Consider the following 18301-nt stretch of genomic DNA (forward strand, 5'->3'; position numbering starts at 1 on the left):
CATTTGTGTGTTTGTGTGTGTGTGTGTGTGTATGTGTGTGTGTGTGTGTGTGTGTGCGTGTGTGTGTGTGTGTGTGTGTGTGTGTGTGTGTGTGTGTGTGTGTGTGTGTGTGTGTGTATATATAAGTGTGTGTGTATGTATGTGTGTGTGTGTGTGTGTGTGTGTGTGTATGACAGGGAGAATGGCTGAGAGGGATGTGTGCTGGGTGAGCTTATCAGAGTAAGTGTGTGTGCCAAACCTTTTTGCTGGTTGCGGTTGATCTGTGTGGTGGTCCAGGGTGTGGTTGGCGAGCCGTTTGAAGGCCTATCTGATGATTTAATGACTGACATGGCCGGGGGCGTGTCATAAATGTAAGACCCTACCCCTCCAATATTCACTCCTGAGGAAAAAGCACATTTAGATCATGAGTAACTAACCAACCAATGAGTGTATGTGTATGTGTATGTGTATGTGTATGTGTATGTGTATGTGTATGTGTATGTGTGTGTTTGTATGTGTATGTGTATGTGTATGTGTATGTGTATGTGTATGTGTATGTGTATGTGTATGTGTATGTGTATGTGTATGTGTGTGCATATGTGAGTGTGTATGTGTGTGTGTGTGTATTTGTGAGTCTGCGGGAGTAATGTATGGTAGAGCTCTCCCACTCTCATGATATGCATATCTGTAACTCCCCACAATATCTCATTGTGGTAGATGCCTTGAGAAGTATTGAGAAGTCCATTTTCAATTGGACTTATTCAGAGTGCTGGTCAGAACCAGCTATAATATCTAATGGCACTCTACAGTGTCTGAAACCCATGGAAAAGGGTCAAAAGCCAAGGTCAGAGGAAGGGTCCATCAGCCTGAGGATGTGATGAGAAGTGGAGGGGAAAATGGAAGGAACTGTCCTCACCACACTCCACACAGGTGGCCACGGGGGATGTATTTTAGTGTTGCACATGCTGACAGACATACACTTCCAACAATCTTTCAGCCATCACCCCGCACAGCCAAACTAAAGGTCATTGGAAGAAGCAGGAACAGAAACAGCAAAACAGCAGACGTTCCCAGAACTTGTATAACCTTTTTTTGTGCATCTGCCAGTTTTCAGTAAGTTGTTTATGAGGTTTTCTTAACTTATCTTACCCCCTCCTCCCCTTCTCTCTCAATTTCATTTTCAGAAGATTTCTCAGCATGACAAATTTCAGTATTTGTGTTGCCAAAGCATTTACAGTGTGTAACAACTTTCTTCTTTCTCTCTCTCTCTCTCTCTCTATCTCTCATACACACACACACACACACACACATACACACACAAACAAACATCCACACGCAATGCATACATGAGCACACATCCTCACAGACATTCTCAGTCTCAAAACTGTCGATTCTGCTGGTTCAGTCGCAGGACGAATGTCCACTTCACTGAACTCGAGTAATGTGTTCCCCTCAGAGACTAATCCAATTACAGCACTGACTATGTGGCCGGACTATTCCACCAGTGCGACTGCACTGTTTTAATGAGGCTGTCTGTTACTAACAGTGTCCAACAGCGAATCAGGTGCTGAGGTGCCGGTTATGTGGACTGGTGTGTTGCAGGTGCATTGTGCCATCCAGGAGCTGCACTACCGTGAGTTTGAAATGTCTGTTGATGAATGTGTAGTTGGTAGAGTGAGCCTAGCTGGTGTATGCAGTCCTAACCTAACAAGTTTACATTGACACTTACCTAGCCAACATCTATTCATTTGGAAGATGCTTTCATCCAAAGTGAGATATCAAATCAAACTGAAGTAAGTTAGGAAAAACAGTTGAGAATAATAGTGACATACTCAGTTCAACTCAGTTCAACTCAACCCAACTCAACTCAACTCAGTTCAACTCAGTTCATCTCAACCCAACTCAACTCAGTCAACACATAAGTGTCATAGACAGTTCAGAGGAGTGGCAGAGGAAGCGAGTAGGATGTTCTCTTTAACAGGTCAAGAGGAAAAATGAACTGTGACTGAAAAGCCTGCCCTGATACCTGAAGTCTGGCCAGGTGTGGTGATGTACCAGGGATGAACAAGATGTTCAGTACCTGCTCAGTCAGGTAGCCTCATGTCACAGGAAGTTCACTCCTGTGGGTTTCAAAAAACGACCAAAAAAAAAAGACGTCTTTCTGTCACAAAAACACACACATCCTCCAAAACAGAGCTAGTTCCGGACAGGCGATTTCAAACCACAAAAATCAAACCTTTACCACACATACACACATGCACCAACACATGTGCGTATACACAAACACACAAACACACCCACATATAGAGAGGGTGGGGGTGATGCACACACACACAGGGTCAGGTTTCCACCCCCCCCCCCCCTCCCCCCCCGTCTCATGGATGAGTGCACTTCCTCTGCTTGAGAGTTCAATTATCAAGTTACTGTGGGAGTTCAACATCAAATCAAGAGTGGCCTGTTTTAGAGTACGGTATGTGAGCCTGTGTGAGCCTGTGTGTGGGCGTGTGTGTGTGTTTGAGTGAACGTGTATGCGGGTGTGAGAAAGAGTGTGGGCATGTGTGTGTGTGTGTGTGTGTGTGGGTGCGTGTCTGAGAGAGAGTGTGGGCATGTGTGTGTGTGTGTGTTAGTGGGGGGATATGGGGTTACTAGGATGCTTTTTCTTAAACAGACTATAAGACCAGAAAAAGAACACACACAGAGACAAGACCAGAGATGTATTCACAGAAATGCAACTAGGCAGATAGACCGCTCATTCAGATTGCTATAAACCAGTGATGTAGACAGGCACAGACATAGATGTGTACACACAGACATGATCACTGACTGAACATTAATATTTAATTCCATTGACTGTGTGTGTGTGTGTGTGTGTGTGTGTGTGTGTGTGTGCGTGCGTGCGTGCGTGTGCATGTGTGTACATACCTTTTGGTCCAAAGAGGGTGCCGTAGCATGGTTTGTGACAGTATGGCATTCCATCATGCTACAAAACAGAAAGAACATGAATGAGCCTCACATTATATAACTCCTCAGGCTTTCCACTCACTGATACTGTCTGGGTTAAATGTCTAAAACACTAATTTGCTGTGCAGTATACTGTATGTAAGTATAGGCTCTGCTCTAATTGGCTGTGCAGTATACTGTATGTAAGTAAGCTCTGCTCTAATTGGCCGTGCAGTATACTGTATGTAAGTAAGCTCTGCTCTAATTGGCCGTGCAGTATACTTTATGTAAGTATAAGCTCTGCTCTAATTGGCCGTGCAGTATACTGTATGTAATTAACCTCTGCTCTAATTGACTGTGCAGTATATTGATGTAAGTAAGCTCTGCTCTTATTGGCTGTGCAGTATACTGTATGTAAGTATAAGCTCTGCAATCTGCGGTCATGCTCACCACAACACACTCTCACTGAGTGCAAACTGTTCTACTGAAAAAATGGCCCAGTCAGACTGAAACCCAATCCAAATCCTTTCTTACACACACACACACACACACACCTCAGACACATTCACACACGCACGCATGCGTGCGCACACATGCAAACAAGCTACTCTCTCTCTCACACACACACACACACACACACACACTTCACTCAAACATGCTGAGACTCCCGTGCTTGCAGAATATTTTTAGCCAAGTGTTTCCATATGTGCCCCCGACATTCCGGCCTATGAAAGAGGAATACAACAATGTTTGGACAACAAACAGTGAAAGGGCAGATTTAGGAGCAGTGACCTCACTCTCCCTCTCAATCAATTACTCCCTTTTTCTCTTCGAGCTGACCAACACAGCACCATTTCCCACACTGCCTGACACAACCTCACACACACACACACACACACACAGACACACACACACACACACACGCACACAAACACATATATAAATACACACACACACACACACCCAAGCTTGTGAGGGTCCACTAAACAATGTATCATACTGTCTTAGCTAAACCCCAGTATAACAATGGCAATATCAGCAGAGGAGAAGGAACCAAACTGAAGTGACAAGCAGGAAGCGTGAGGCATGAGGTGACCCCACCTGCTCCATAAGGAAGTCTTTTACTGTATGAGCAACACTAAACCAACGTGTAGACTGAGACAAAATGTACATTGTGTATTACAACAGATATACAGCAGATATGGAATGACTGCCTTGCGCCGTGATGGTGGGATGTTGTTGCCCCTTGGGACAGGGATATTTTAACTGGCTGCTGGTGTTGGTGTGGTTTGTTTCAGCACATGTGCATGATGATGTGACACATGGGAGCAATGTGACACATGGCCAATCACATTCCTTGCAAAAAGAATAGGAACATTTTAGGAGGCAGGTGTCCAGTGGAATGTGTGACAAGTGGCACATGCCAAAAGTGTGAGTGTGTCTCAGTCAGTGTGTGTGTGTGTGTGTGTGTGTGTGTGTGTCCATTAGTCTGATGTAAACCTTAGTCTGCTCACTGTCACTCTGAAGAGTACAGATGATGTCATGCTCTGAAAAGGATATTACATCAAAGCGTGTCACATCTATATGAATGAGCTACTGTGTCAAAAATGAAATCCCCACTTGTATCGCTGCCTGTGCCCTTGTGTGTCTGCACGTACAGTGTGTGTGTCTGGGCTCTCTCTCATGTTATCCCGGCCTATCTAACGTCACACTACTACATGTAGCCAAAGAGGTGGTATGAGACCAGTCTAGTGTGCAGGGTATCTGCTCCTGGTACAGCACCACGTACTCAGTCATATCAGAACATTTCCCTTCTATGGGGATGATCAATAAACACGCATGAAGTACTTGTATATCAGTAGTAATCTTGTCAGTTACCCTAACCGGGGCAAATACCAGTCTAGTGTGTGTGCGTGTATTTGGGGCGGGGAGAGAGGGAGAGGGAGCTGTTGGCCTCTGCGGAATGCACATGCCATTTTCTCCCCACCATCATAATGAAAGATATGTGACCCTTGATGTCGATAAAAGCAAGCATGACAGAACGAGAGCAGAGGGGGAGAGGGAGAGAGAGAGGGAGAGAGAGAGAGAGAGGGAGAGAGAGAGAGAGAGAGAGAGAGAGAGAGAGCAGCACAGGGAGATCCTCTATTACTTGAGAATTACCACTCCCAACCTGGACATCTGAACAGCTAAGCAAGCACCGCACAGCACAGCAAAACCAACTGACTGTTTAACTAAATGCACACATTGACACAATATTCCCAGACCTGACTGTTTAACTAAATGTACCTTACACACATTAACACAATATTCCCAGACCGCTGGTGGTGCACGTAACCAGCTCTTACACAACTCATCACACACACTGAGTCAGAAATACTCCCGGCCCCACTTCACACAGCTCAGATAAATGGCAGACAGTCTGCATGATTCCAGAGCACAGTCTCACCATTTAGCATGCGCCTTCCCTTTTGCACTAAACCACCAAACCGACATGATAATACCTCTTGTTATACTATGGGCAGGAGAGGAGAGTTCCACCTTGGGTCATGGATATCAGTGTTCCCTGGTTCTGTTCATTAAAAGTGGCCTACCCTATGTGAAAGATCTACATACAGTAACTAGTTGGCCACCCTATGTGAAAGATCTACATAAATAGTTGGCCACCCCTATGTGAAAGATCTACATACATTTAGTAGTCGGCCACGCTTACGTGAAAGATCTACATAATTAGTTGTCATAAATTCCACCCTCCCCAGCTTTACCCCCCCCCCCCCCGTGCCCCTTGTGTGTCTGCATGTGCAGTGTGTAAGTCTGAGTCCTCTCACGGGGTCTGGGTCCATTCAACTGGTTCCCCGGTTGTGCACTTTGTCTAAGTCCTTCTGGGACTCATATAATGTCTGTGACTTTTCCTTTTTTTCACACACATGCACTTTGGTACAGCACAAATATAAGGGCAGAGAGTAAGAGAGTAAGGGCATACCTACACACACACACACACACACACACACACACACACACACACACACACACACACACACACACACACACACAGGCACTCTGGTACTGCACCAAAGCTGACCCCAGGCACTCTGGTACTGCACGAAAGCTGACCCCAGGCAGGGTTTGCTGACGTGTCTGGTCTGGTCTGGTCTGGTCTGGTCTAAGGTAAGGTGACCTATACTGTGGCATGACGCTCCTGGGGTCATCAAACCCTCAAACCCCTGACTCCAACCCACATAAAAGAAGACAAACATAAAAATTGACTTGCATGCGTCTCAGGGGTTCCTATTCAAACCACACAAACAGATCACTTGTTAGGAGCACTGACCTCAGCAAACAACAGCCTCCTGCTACAGTGTCTGATCGGCAGTGACCTGACCAGTATAAACAGAGTGTGCATAGAGTTAAAACCCCAGTCAGACCAGAACACAGCAATACTGAAGGAATCCATAGAACAATGGTTTTATTCATGGGAGCTCAGCCAGAACTCTAACAGATCAGTTAGTCCCAATTTGCTTTGTAAATGCTTTGCAAACATTGCCAGGAGACTGAATGGGAGACAGACCTCTTCCCTTTCCAAATATGTATTCATTCAGTGTCTAGGTCAGCCTGAAGGTGAGAGCTGTGAGTGGAGAACGGGGGCATTTCTGTGGTCCGTGAAAGGACAGACCTGCTCCAAGCCCCCGTGGGGCTTCTGGCTGTGAACAAGGCCAGTCTTTGTCTGTGGGCTGGTTAGAGATGATGGGCGACACTGGGCCCACTGGGCCGGCAGCTCGAGAACTTTAACCCTTGTGTCATCAAAAGGGCTGCTTCTGTACACTGCTGGCGCTGAAAACACTGTTCTGAAAGGATCCCTGTTTCGGCGGCCAAACACCTTCGTCAGGGGTATTTAACAATCTCTCCTTAAATAAATTAAAGAATTGCTTTGAAGCCTGAGTGTGCTGCGATATTCTTCCCATGGCAGTTCTCTCCCATCAAGCAGCACCTCAACAGTCCAGGTGTGTGTGTACCACTTCTATCTGAAAATGCTATTTGGCGGTAAAAATGGGTCCAAAAAAAGTGCATGCTTATATTTTTATACATAATTGGTGCTTAGAACATACACACTATCCCTTTTGCCACATTAACCTCAAACATATCACATTGTACACTGAATCATTCATATCTATTCATATATATGTTTTTGTTGTTGCTGTACCCTTTTGGTATACCGGTAAAAGGTCTGCAGTGTTGTAAGGCGTCCAGAATATAAGCATTTCAGTGGACAGAGGCACGGCTAACAAATGGCACAGTCATAACAGATCTAGGGGTATATTTAGGTGCGTCTCCGCCACAAGTCATTTTAGGAACTAAGGAGTTATTGTTCAACTTTTATTCATGTTGTTTTGGGTTTGGTGAGGGGAAAAGCAACGAAAGACAGCTTTCTGGAACTGTGTAGATCTCGTCCCGAACAGTCAGCGCTTTTAGATAAATCCTTTTGTTCATTATTTATAAGAATAGTTCAACGTTCTTGAGTTTTGTTTGTGATGATCTGCAATGGATCTTTTTTCAAGAACATTATCAAAATACTCTTCTACAACAGGCCATTTTTTGAGATGTCCTGAGTGAGGTTTTGACTGTGAGAGAGACAGTGAAGAGGGGAAGAGAGGGAACGACAGAAGCTGGAAACTCTGAAACTTATCAAAGACTCCTGAAAACTAATCCATTCTTAAAAGCCTGACATGCAGAACAGGAATCTCGCTCCCATTCTGAAAGCTAATCCATTCTTGAAAGCTCTGAACCTCATGATTGCGGGATGGGAGCGTCACATTTTGTAGAATTCCCCGTAACCCCATAACACACAACACATTCATGTCTAATCGCCCAGCTGGAAATTACAGAGCAGAGCACTGTGACAACCCATCAGAACGATCTTAAACGGCTGGGTTAATGAACAGATTTTAACTGACCGCAAGGGATTTTTGCCAAATGCAAATGAAACCTTAGAACCATGCCCTTATTACGATCCTCATCTGTCCTAATTGGAGAGCTTGCCCTAGAGACCATGTAGTTAAATAAATAAATAAGTATACGTATAACAATAATAATAATGATAATAATAATAGGGGTGCAGTTCAAAGGGCTTTACATATCAGCAGACACAAGGAATACAAAATAGTGATGGGATAAGTAAAAGTGAGTAAGTAAAATAATTAAAAAAAAAAGCATAACAAACCAAAGGGACAAAAATGACAGGCATTCAGTGATGTAAGCGGGTGCTAAACCATAATGAGCTTTGTTTACAAGCAGAAGGACTTTAAAAGGAATTCTACATGATCCAGGGAGCCAGTGCAGTGTCGCTAGAACAAGAGTAATGTGCTCTCTCTTCCTTGTTTACGTTCAAGGGTTAGCAGCAGAGTGCTGAATTCGCTGTAGTTTATCAAATTACCTTTTTTGGAAGACCAGTAAACAAAGCATTACAGTAGTCCAGTCTACTTCAAACGCACCGATGACCCTCTCAGCATTCTGTTGAGTTAAAAACCGGCGTACTTTGGCACAGGGGCGGCGCCAGGGGGGGGCTAGGGGGTGCTATAGCTCCCCCTGGATTAGCCATAGCACCCCCATAGCACCCCCAAGAAAATAATGTTTTATTTATTACTGTTAATTAATTTAATTCTGCGTTCTTAATTTAATTTATTGTGTGATAATAATATTTCAATCACAAAAGAAAATAATAACAGATTGAAATGAACAGATTGTTCACGTAGCACGACACAGACACGTCGCATGCGTGAACGTTGACGTTTCCTGACGATTGAAGGAGAAAGAGAGCTAGTGCACTGTCAAAGTCAAGCGGTAGTATCAACAAATTCACAATAATGGATCGGTTTTTCATACCCAAAATTCCACGAGTAGAAGAATCGTGTGACGTTGAGGAAGAAGGAGAAATGCAAGGGGTATCTGAATCTGATTTAGAAGAAGAGGAAAGTCGTGGTCAAAGAGATCAACCCTACACCTCTACTAAGGGTGCTAGCCATGCTACACCTGGTCTGCTGGCTTGCCCGGATTTTGGTTTTGCTTATGGCTTTTCCAGCATAGTTTTGTTTGCATTTTTGCCTGTTCTTTACGAGTTTTATAGTACAATGACACAATGATCTAGCTCTGATTATTGTGGTTTTCAGTGCCTACTGTTTTGTTTCATTCACTTTTAAAAGGGGCCTGCATCTTTACACCCTTTAAGATTTAAGGTGGAACGGTCTTGTTAGATGTGTAACATTAATGAATGCGGTCTCTTTTTGGGATTTTTCTGGATCCGCCTTAAAAAAAATCAGAGATTCTAGCCTAGGACGAACAGTCTGTCTGTGCTAGCCAGGTATACATACGCTCCTATGTTTTTATTGATTGTGACCTGAAATAATATATACTTTTTGAAAGCATTTCTGACTCTTTGACTGTTTTAGTTCATTCTATCTGCTATTCTAATTTGCCCTCTTTAGCTTAGAATGTATTGAACTATTTATGTTTACTGTTTAGTTTAATTTGTCAGACATGGTAGTGGTGACCTGGTGGTCATCTGGCGCCAACTTTAACCCCCACTGAAGTAAGTGAAGTATTTGGGATTGTGGAATCTATAACATGCTGCATGCATTTTGTCAGTGACCGTCGCAGAGGAACATGGCTATGTGCGCGTCCGTTGTGTAACGGAGTTGAAAAATCCGTTTAACTATATAATGTATAAGCAGCCTAATGTTAATAATAATACGATCGATTTGTATGGCGCTTTTCATGGACCACAAAGACGCTTCAGAGAGCAAACATGTAAACAGATATGACGATATGGTGGGAAGGTGTTGTAGTAGAGAGCCATGTGACACATATGCTATCAACCTAATTTCATAGCACCCTCGGTAAAACGCCGAGCAACCCCATAGCACCTGCAGTAAAAAATCTCTGGCGCCGCCACTGCTTTGGCAATATGTCTTAGGTGGAAGAAAGCTGTTTTGGTCACCTTGCTTATGTGGGATTTAAAACCTAGATCAGGGCGTAAGATTTCACCCATACTTGTTACTTAAATTTCTTTCTGAAGACCCACATTTCCAAGCCTTTTAGAAAGTGCATCTCTTAAGGCTTTAGGACCAACTAAGAGTATTTCTGTTTTATCTTCATTTAATTAAATATATATATTGCTCGCCCATAGATTGATTGACAGACAGGTAGTCAGCGAGGAATGTATATAATTCGGGTCGACAGAAATATATAGTTGTGTGTTATCAGCAAAGCTGATTAGTGTTCTCTGATGATATTACCCAGTGGTAGCAAGTGTAGTAATGAACAAAGAAATGGACAGAGACAGCTTCCTCTTCTGCAAATGATACCTCGTATGTCTTTGACACGAGAACTTCTAAGCTAACATACAATTGTCTATCTGTAATGTGTCTTCGAAACCAGTTAACGGCACAATCAGAGAGACCAATCCAGTTTTATAGCCGATTGATTAAAATGTGGTCAACTGTGTCAAATGTGTCAAATGCAGCACTCAAAACTAGTCATTTTTCAAGTGTCTTTCTTATGACGGGTAAGTTCGGCCTGTAATTACTTAGCACACTATTATTAGCACACTTAGCACATTACTTAGCACACTATTATCTAGATTTGGTTTCTTCTGCAGTGGTTTCACAATTACAAGGCAGATGGTTCCTGACAATACCAGCTCTAATGGTTGTTATTTTGTTCCAAAGGAATCGCAGAAATCCTTCACATTTTGAGGTAGAAGTTAGGCTAAACATGTCAGAGGCGGCAGCGGGACTTAGTCATCGGTCAGTGGTCAAGAGTACACTAGAGTTGCCGCAGTTCTCTGCAATGATATTCTGAAAGTGGGTTCTTCTCTCAGTGCATAAAGCATTGGTGGAAATACGCTCATTCAAGATGCTCTATGGTGGATTTGTCGTTTAGTTTTCCTCCATGCCCGCTCAGCTGTTCCACACAAGCTCTTAAGATCACGGATGGTGGTATTTATCCATGGTTATCTCACGTGACCTCTTTTGACTTCATTGCCACAATCTATTCCCTTATTTTATCACTATATCATCATTAACCCTTGACTAATGCTCCAAGACATGCTGGTCCAGCACACAGCGCCCAGAGACATGAGCGAGTGAGTTCAATCATTCGTCAACTAGACCTACATACAGTCAGCTAAAACGCACCCTTCACTGAAATCCTCCTGTGAATGACAGCATAGTACTCCAGAGGCACTTGCTGACAATGAGAAACAGTAAACAACCCCTCAACACCACTTCAGTGTGACCACACATGACATGCTAGAAACTATAAAGAGCCACCAGTTCACTTCAGTGTGACCACACATGACACGCTAGAAACTATAACAAGCTACCAGTTCACAAAAAAAAAAATCCCAGTGCAGTGGAGGGTGCGTGAGAGGCGCTCACTATGGAAACTGCAGATTTGGAAAATGGCTGCCGCGGACGAGCGAGCCAGAAAAAGGTCCGGACAATCCGATGCGCCGTGACAGGAGGATTAGCCATTGAAGGAGAGAGAGATGAGAGAGAGAGAGAGAGAGAGGGATGAAATGAGGGAGATAAAGAGTTAGCAAGCTCTGAGTGGACAAAGGAGGACGTGTCAGGTTATATCTAGGGTGGCACGCTTGTGTTTATGGATGAGCAGGAATCAGAGGGCCGGGCTGGGAGGGAGTCGCTCAGATGAGACTGAGATGCAGTCTAACTAGAGACAAACGGGAGGTTAGGTCCAGTGAATGGGTCTACTAATACAGTAGGTCAAAACTATTCACACAAATCTTTATTTTTCCAATGATTTCACTCATGTCAGACTATCTCTTAGCTGCTCACATTTTGTCACGTTAAGCCAACAGTATTTTCCAGAGTTTTTCACAGATTCAGGGAAGCACAATGAAGACCTACCAAACATAAATAGTTATCACATTTAACACGGCGCTCCAAAACAGGTCTACGCTACTACTGTTTCCCAAAACCACACTTTGACTCAAGGTCTTTTTCCCCTTTTTGAGAGGTGAGTGTCTTGATCATTTCCTCCAGAAAGATGTTATTTCATCTTATAACAGCTTATAACAAGCTACATAAACTATTTCAACACTTTAGGCCTATTTGCCAGAATACTGAATACTGAAAAGAGGATGAGGACACCCATTGGTCCATTTTCACCCCATCCCAGGGGTAAGAGGTGAGTATCCTGCCACTGCGCCCCCCCCCCCTCCCTCCCCCCGTCCCGTCTCAGTGCCCTCCCTATGGAGTCAGATATCTGCCCCTTCCCTCCTTACCTCAGCATGGCCGCCAGGAGACAGGATCTTATTACAGCGTTCGCATTTCAGACAGAAGCGGTGCCAGTTCTTCCCCAACGAGCTCGCCTTCTCCGCTAGAGAGAGGGAGAGAGAGAGAGAACAGGACAAAAAAGACAGACAGAGGGAAAGAGAACAGAAAGTGATGTCATGATTAAAAAAACACGCCAGAGAAAGACTTCAGAGAGAGAAATACAGAGAGAAGAGAGAGAGAAAGACATCATAGGAAGTGAAATAATAAGGATTGAAGGATTCATGCATACTAGCTCACACCAGGTTCCCTCCAGCTAAAGCAGCCAGGTTAAAGTGAGTTGTAAAGACAGGCCTCAGTCTCTGTGTGAGATTTCATGAGAGGACCCCATCTTTAGATACTGAGGCCTTCACTGAGGTCAGATGCTTCCTCTCCAACTGTCAGACATTTAAATACACAGATGGGATCCGCATCCTCATTCTTGCTCTGCATACAGGGGTTAACCAACAGCTGAACGGTGTTATAGTCAAGTCAAGTCAAGTAAAAGTGTTTATTATCGCATACACCAAATTTCTTCAGCGCAGCGAAATTCTTATGACTTGGCAGCCAACATCTACGCAGTAGACGGCATACAACAGGTAACACAAATAACATATACGGAAGGGAGATGGCCGCCGATGATACGCTCCGCTGTCTTCACCACCCTCTGCAGGGCCTTGCGATCGGCAGCGGAGCAGCTACCATACCAGGCAGTGATGCAGCCTGAGAGGATGCTCTCAATGGTGCATCTATAAAAGTTTTTCAGTGTTTTAGAAGACATGCCAAACTTCTTGAGTCTCCTCAAGAAGTAAAGCCGCTTCTGTGCAGTTTTGACCACCGAGTCCGCTTGCATGGACCAGGTGAGGTCATCCTTGATGTACACACCGAGGAATTTGAAGTTGGAGACTCTCTCCACTGCAGCTCCCTCGATGTGTATGGTGTTGTGACCCCCCCTCTGTAGCTTCCTGAAATCCACAATCATCTCCTTGGTTTCGCTCTCTCTCTCCCTCCCTCTCCTCTCATATCACATCGCTAATGCTTATAATAATACTGATAAAATGGCCATATTGCCTACTGTAAATCTACTACCCAAAGGTATCTCCTTATCTGGTTCTGAAATAAATGTCTACTAACAAAAATGTTCTCTCTTCCTTGTAGCATGTTCCAATTGCTGATGGAAGTGGAAACATTGCTCCTCACCCCCACTACTCCTCAACTACGCATATGGACAGCCAAACTCTACCCACTCACTCTGTTCTTTTTCTTTTTCTCCTAATCCAGACTATCTTCGCTATGGGACGCTGCTGTAATCTCTCCACCCGGTCTACCCGTAGAAACCCTCTGCCAATTGCACCCACCGCCACCGCACTGCCGTACACTTACTCTACCTCATACCCTATGCTAGCATTTATATACAATATATAATATTGCCACCATCAACATGTTTCTCTGTTCCTACTCCCCTTACCCCTGTAACAGTAAACCTTTGAGCACAGTGTATACCCACTAAACTGGTCTTGTTTGTATCATGTATTTACCACCGGATGTCTGTATATATATTATGTACACCTACCAAATGCAGGATATGTACAACACCTGTTGTTTCCCATCCCCTTCTGCCACACAACCCTCCCCCCATCCCCCCTTCCTATCTCCACCCGGCCGACCTCAAGCAGATGGGTCCCCCCTTATGTGCCGTGGTTCTGCTTAAGGTTCCTTCCTGACTAACAGGGAGTTTTTTCTTGCCCGTGTTGCCAATGTGCTTGCACTAAGGGGGTTCAGGCTCTGGGCTCTGTAAAGCGCCTAGAGACAATTGTATTGTTATGGCGCTATATAAATAAAATTGAATTGAATTGAATTGAATGTTTAGAGACAGGTTTGTTGTCTTGGCACCATGCTGCCAAGCTCCTTACCTCATCTCTATAGGCGGTCTCATCGTTGTTAGAGATGAGACCCAGGATGGTAGTGTCGTCCACAAGTCTATCGTGACTCGGAGAGTCAGACATATGAACACACACACACACACACACACACACACACACACACACACACACACAGACACACACACACACACACACACACACACGGGGGAGAGGAAGAGAGAGAGACTGAGAGAAAGAGTTACGACTTTTAAACAAAGCTGTAAGAGAGAAAGCCAGATAGGGAGGGAGAGAGAGAGAAAGAGCATTTAGTTAAGACTACGAAACACACACACACACACACACACACACACACACACACACACACACACACACACACACACACATATAACACAACACACAGAGAAAAAGGCAGGGAGAGAGAGAGAAGATCAGGCAGGAAACAGTAAAGGAGTATCTATTTCCTCCTTGATGAGAATGTGCAAACAATGTTGGCTCTTTTAACCCCACAGTTCATATGAGTTCATGACACACAGCTATCTCTCAGTTAGGGATTCAAACTGCCGATGATAATAACCATAATAACTGTTTATGCTTCTTAGTCCTTCATCTTCAGAATGATGTGCTCCAATTAAAGGCTGCGTGTAATGTCAAAACCTTTGTCACGCTCAAGTCAAGTGGTAATTATCAGAACACAGTGAATGTGTGTGTGTGTGTGTGTGTGTGTGTGTGTGTGTGTGTGTGTGTGTGTGTGTGTGTGTGTGTGTGTGTGTGTGTGTGTGTGTGTGTGTGTGTGTGTGTGTGTGTGTGTGTGTGTGTGGATGTCCCTATTTACATAGACAGGTGTGGATGTTTTGACTTTAAACGGTAATCACACCTTTTTCACACTGCAGGATTCATCAAAGATGGAGGTACTCCCTCTCTCTCTCTCTCTCTAAGTGTGTGTGTGTGTGCATGTGTGTGCGTGTGCGTGTGCATGTGTGTGTCTGTGTGAGAGTGTGCATGCCCAGGCATTGGCATGTGGGTAAAAAACCCACATCAAACAATGCTTTCAGGTGGAAAAACATTCAAACAAAAAAGCCAAAGCCAAATTTCAGACTTTTTTATATTTTGACCACATGCTTATGAAGAATTTCTTTTAAAATGCATGTTGTGATGATGTCTGTGCACATCATGGTTTACATTTTAAACATTTTTGGTTTGTTTAAAAATATTTTTATGAACTTAACATTTTGTTTTTGATCATTTGATCCCAAATGAACCTCACATGTGCATACTTAGACAAACACGACAACAAACATGTTTGTGTCGACAGCTTTGAAATGGAACATTGCATCATTTGGAATGCGGCAGGACCTGCAGTGGAATGGTCAGTCAATAGTGCAATCTTAGTGCAATCAAGTAACCATGGAGAAAGTGCTGTGCCATCATGCCATGGAGATACACGTCCTAATAATAACCATGTCTGTCGCAGACAGCACTGATGAGGTCATCACAAGCCAATGTGTCACATAATACTGATCAAATTGCGTTTTTAAATAAAGCCGGATTTTAGACTGATATCATTTCATTAAATAAGTTGACAAGATAGTTAATTGGGCATTTACAGGGTTCTTGTTAACTTCAATCCGCAATTAATGAAGCACAGCATTAGAGTTAAGCTGTAAAGTCACAGATAAAATAATGGATTCTTCCACTGGCATTCAGACTAAATGTGATTGTTTTGACAACCTAATACAATAAGAGCTGTTCTTTGCTATGGCTGTCCTTTCTTCTGCACACAGTACATTACAAGGCTAGTGAGTTCCCAATGAAGGATACAGGAGAGCTGACATTGGGGTTGGATAATGGTTAGTCATGATAGACCTTGCTCTGTATTTGTCTTTCCTGTTTGACCTTTCTATATCTGTCACATATCAGCAGTATGGCGTACTGTATGTCAATAAGTTGATCAATAGGAGCATGCATCATTACTACTATGTGCATACATGGACAGAGATGGACATGCTGGGGTCTGGACCCTGACAATCATTTATCCTTTTCAGGTTCAGAGGATTAACAAATGCCAGTAGCTGAATGTATTTATAGAATACAAACTATTTAACCCATACCTGAAAACCAAAAACTGTCTTAAAGGGAAACTTTGGTATTTTTCAACCTTTTTCAAACTTTTACTAAGGACACTTAACGATTCAAATTAGTCCAGTATTGAGTTAGAACGTTGCAACGGCTATACAATGAAATCCTATGAGGCAAGCCAGCACCTCAAAGTAAACCGCTTGTTTTCACCACTGACAGGCTCGTCAATGTTATTATCAGAGTCTGACAACATGGAAAGGATCCGTACAGAGATACACCTGTATCTGTGTAACCTCAATAACTGTAAAGAAACTGTAGAGTATGACTGGTTTACAGTCAGTGTTTTACCTGTCTCAATCTTCTGGTCTTTGACATAGCACCCCAATCAGAGCCTTTAGTTGATTGGCTTACCGTGTGGTGCTGGAGTGGGCACTCAAAGGAGAGTGAGTCCCGTTGATAATCGACTACAGGCACTGAGTGGGGTGCTACGTCACAGACAGGTCAAGACAATTGTCGTCAGTAAAAAGTTTCGACCCAAAAATATCTAAAAATAGGGTTGATAAATTTTCCCTTTACGTTAGCTACTTTGAAACATAGCAAACCAAACATGTACCCTAACCCTGTGGCAAGGACCTTTGAGGGGTAGATCATTGTTCTGATTAGACTTCCCTTTATCATGATTGGCTGTCTAATTTTTTTGTGGGGCCTGATGCAGTAACAGGGATTGTTTTGTTTTTCTTGTTTTTCTTTGGATTTCCCCCCAAAAAATATTACAATAAAGTTATTTGAGTCTGTAAAGGACTGCCCTCTATACCTTTATCTCATGTTGCATGTGTCACACAGTCCAGCCCACATTCCTTAGGCTCTAAGCTGAGAGTGTGTGTGTGTGTGTGTGTGTGTGTGTGTGTGTGTCTGTGAGAGAGAGAGAGAGAGAGAGAGAGAGAGAAGGAGAGAGAGACCACAGACAATCAGTTGAGGAATGCATTCTGAGTTGTGTTCAGCTCGGCGGGGGTCCCCGTGGTAAACATTACAGATGCAGTAAACTAGCAATGACGGACGGCAGCTCTGTAATACCACTACTCAAAGCTTCCTCGCAGCGGATGAATAGACCCCATCCACGACTCAATGTCCCCAGCAGAGTTAAAAGTATTCATACTGTCCAAGGGTTTCGGACCATGCCAAAGACATTATATAACTCTTTCCCTCGTTCTGTTTTCATGGGCACGGACATTTACGGGGCTCGGTGGCAGGAGGATAGTAGGCTAGTGGAATACTTAACAGCGGGCATCAATAGCCGAGCAGCCCACATAAAAAGCCTTTGGCACCAGAAGGATGGGGTCGGCTTACCTGACCTAGAGCAACAAAAGCTTCCCTTTAACTTTAGTGCAGAGCGACATTGCTCCTGACTTGGGAATACTTCAACGATAAAGAACAAAGTCTGAACAAATACGGTTTCCAGTTATATAATTTCTTGGCTTGAATTACTTTTGTTTAACGTTACAGTAAAATAGAATTAGATAGGTTAGAGGTTTACTGGTTTAAATTAATCTCAAGGAATGTATACAATATTATTATTGTTTTCCTAATGCCGATGAAGGAACTGACTGCAAATAGATGGCAAATGTACGGTAAACTCATAGATCTAAAGTGCAATTACTTACCAAAGAAAACAGGTTTTTCGCAACGAGGACATTTAGACGTCATTCTGCTGAAACTTTGCAGACGTAGCGGTCGATGCGTAAATTCCAGTGGACACCTGCGAAAACGATTACAGTCTAGCGGACGACCCGCGTCGCGCCTCCGAGTTTATTTAACTTTACCAGAGAAACTGGTCCCGCCTTCGACTGCCCTGAAAGCAATTTGATAGGCTTTTAGCATACTACGTAACATCAAGTGGTACGTCAGTCAATACTTTAAAAAAAAGTATCTGGAATTTCTTGTCGACTTAATGTTGCCTAGCTGCTATTGAACTATAACAGTTCAAAGAGTTTATAGGCTATATTCCTTGGTAATCACAACTGGCCAGATAAAGCCTATACATCTTCGTGTTCTCCACTATAATGAAATCATCTGTTTTCGGATACCATTATACTTCTTGGT

General features: G+C 43.5%; 1 protein-coding gene across 1 annotated transcript in view; it reads right to left on the reverse strand.

Moving 5' to 3' along the window:
• The window catches only part of crip3 (cysteine-rich protein 3), a 21456-nt gene extending 3450 nt beyond the window's left edge, over nt 1-18006 (reverse strand). The window contains exons 1-4 of the mRNA XM_012829833.3: nt 17863-18006; nt 12215-12309; nt 2902-2959; nt 239-379 (exon numbers count right to left, since the gene is read on the reverse strand). Coding sequence (XP_012685287.1) covers nt 239-379; nt 2902-2959; nt 12215-12309; nt 17863-17905 — 337 coding nt within the window. The 5' untranslated portion in view covers nt 17906-18006. The remainder of the gene's footprint in view (nt 1-238; nt 380-2901; nt 2960-12214; nt 12310-17862) is intronic.
• Nucleotides 18007-18301: the final 295 nt, after the last annotated feature.

The sequence above is a fragment of the Clupea harengus genome, chromosome 13, assembly GCF_900700415.2.
Source record: "Clupea harengus chromosome 13, Ch_v2.0.2, whole genome shotgun sequence".
NCBI lineage: Eukaryota > Metazoa > Chordata > Actinopteri > Clupeiformes > Clupeidae > Clupea > Clupea harengus.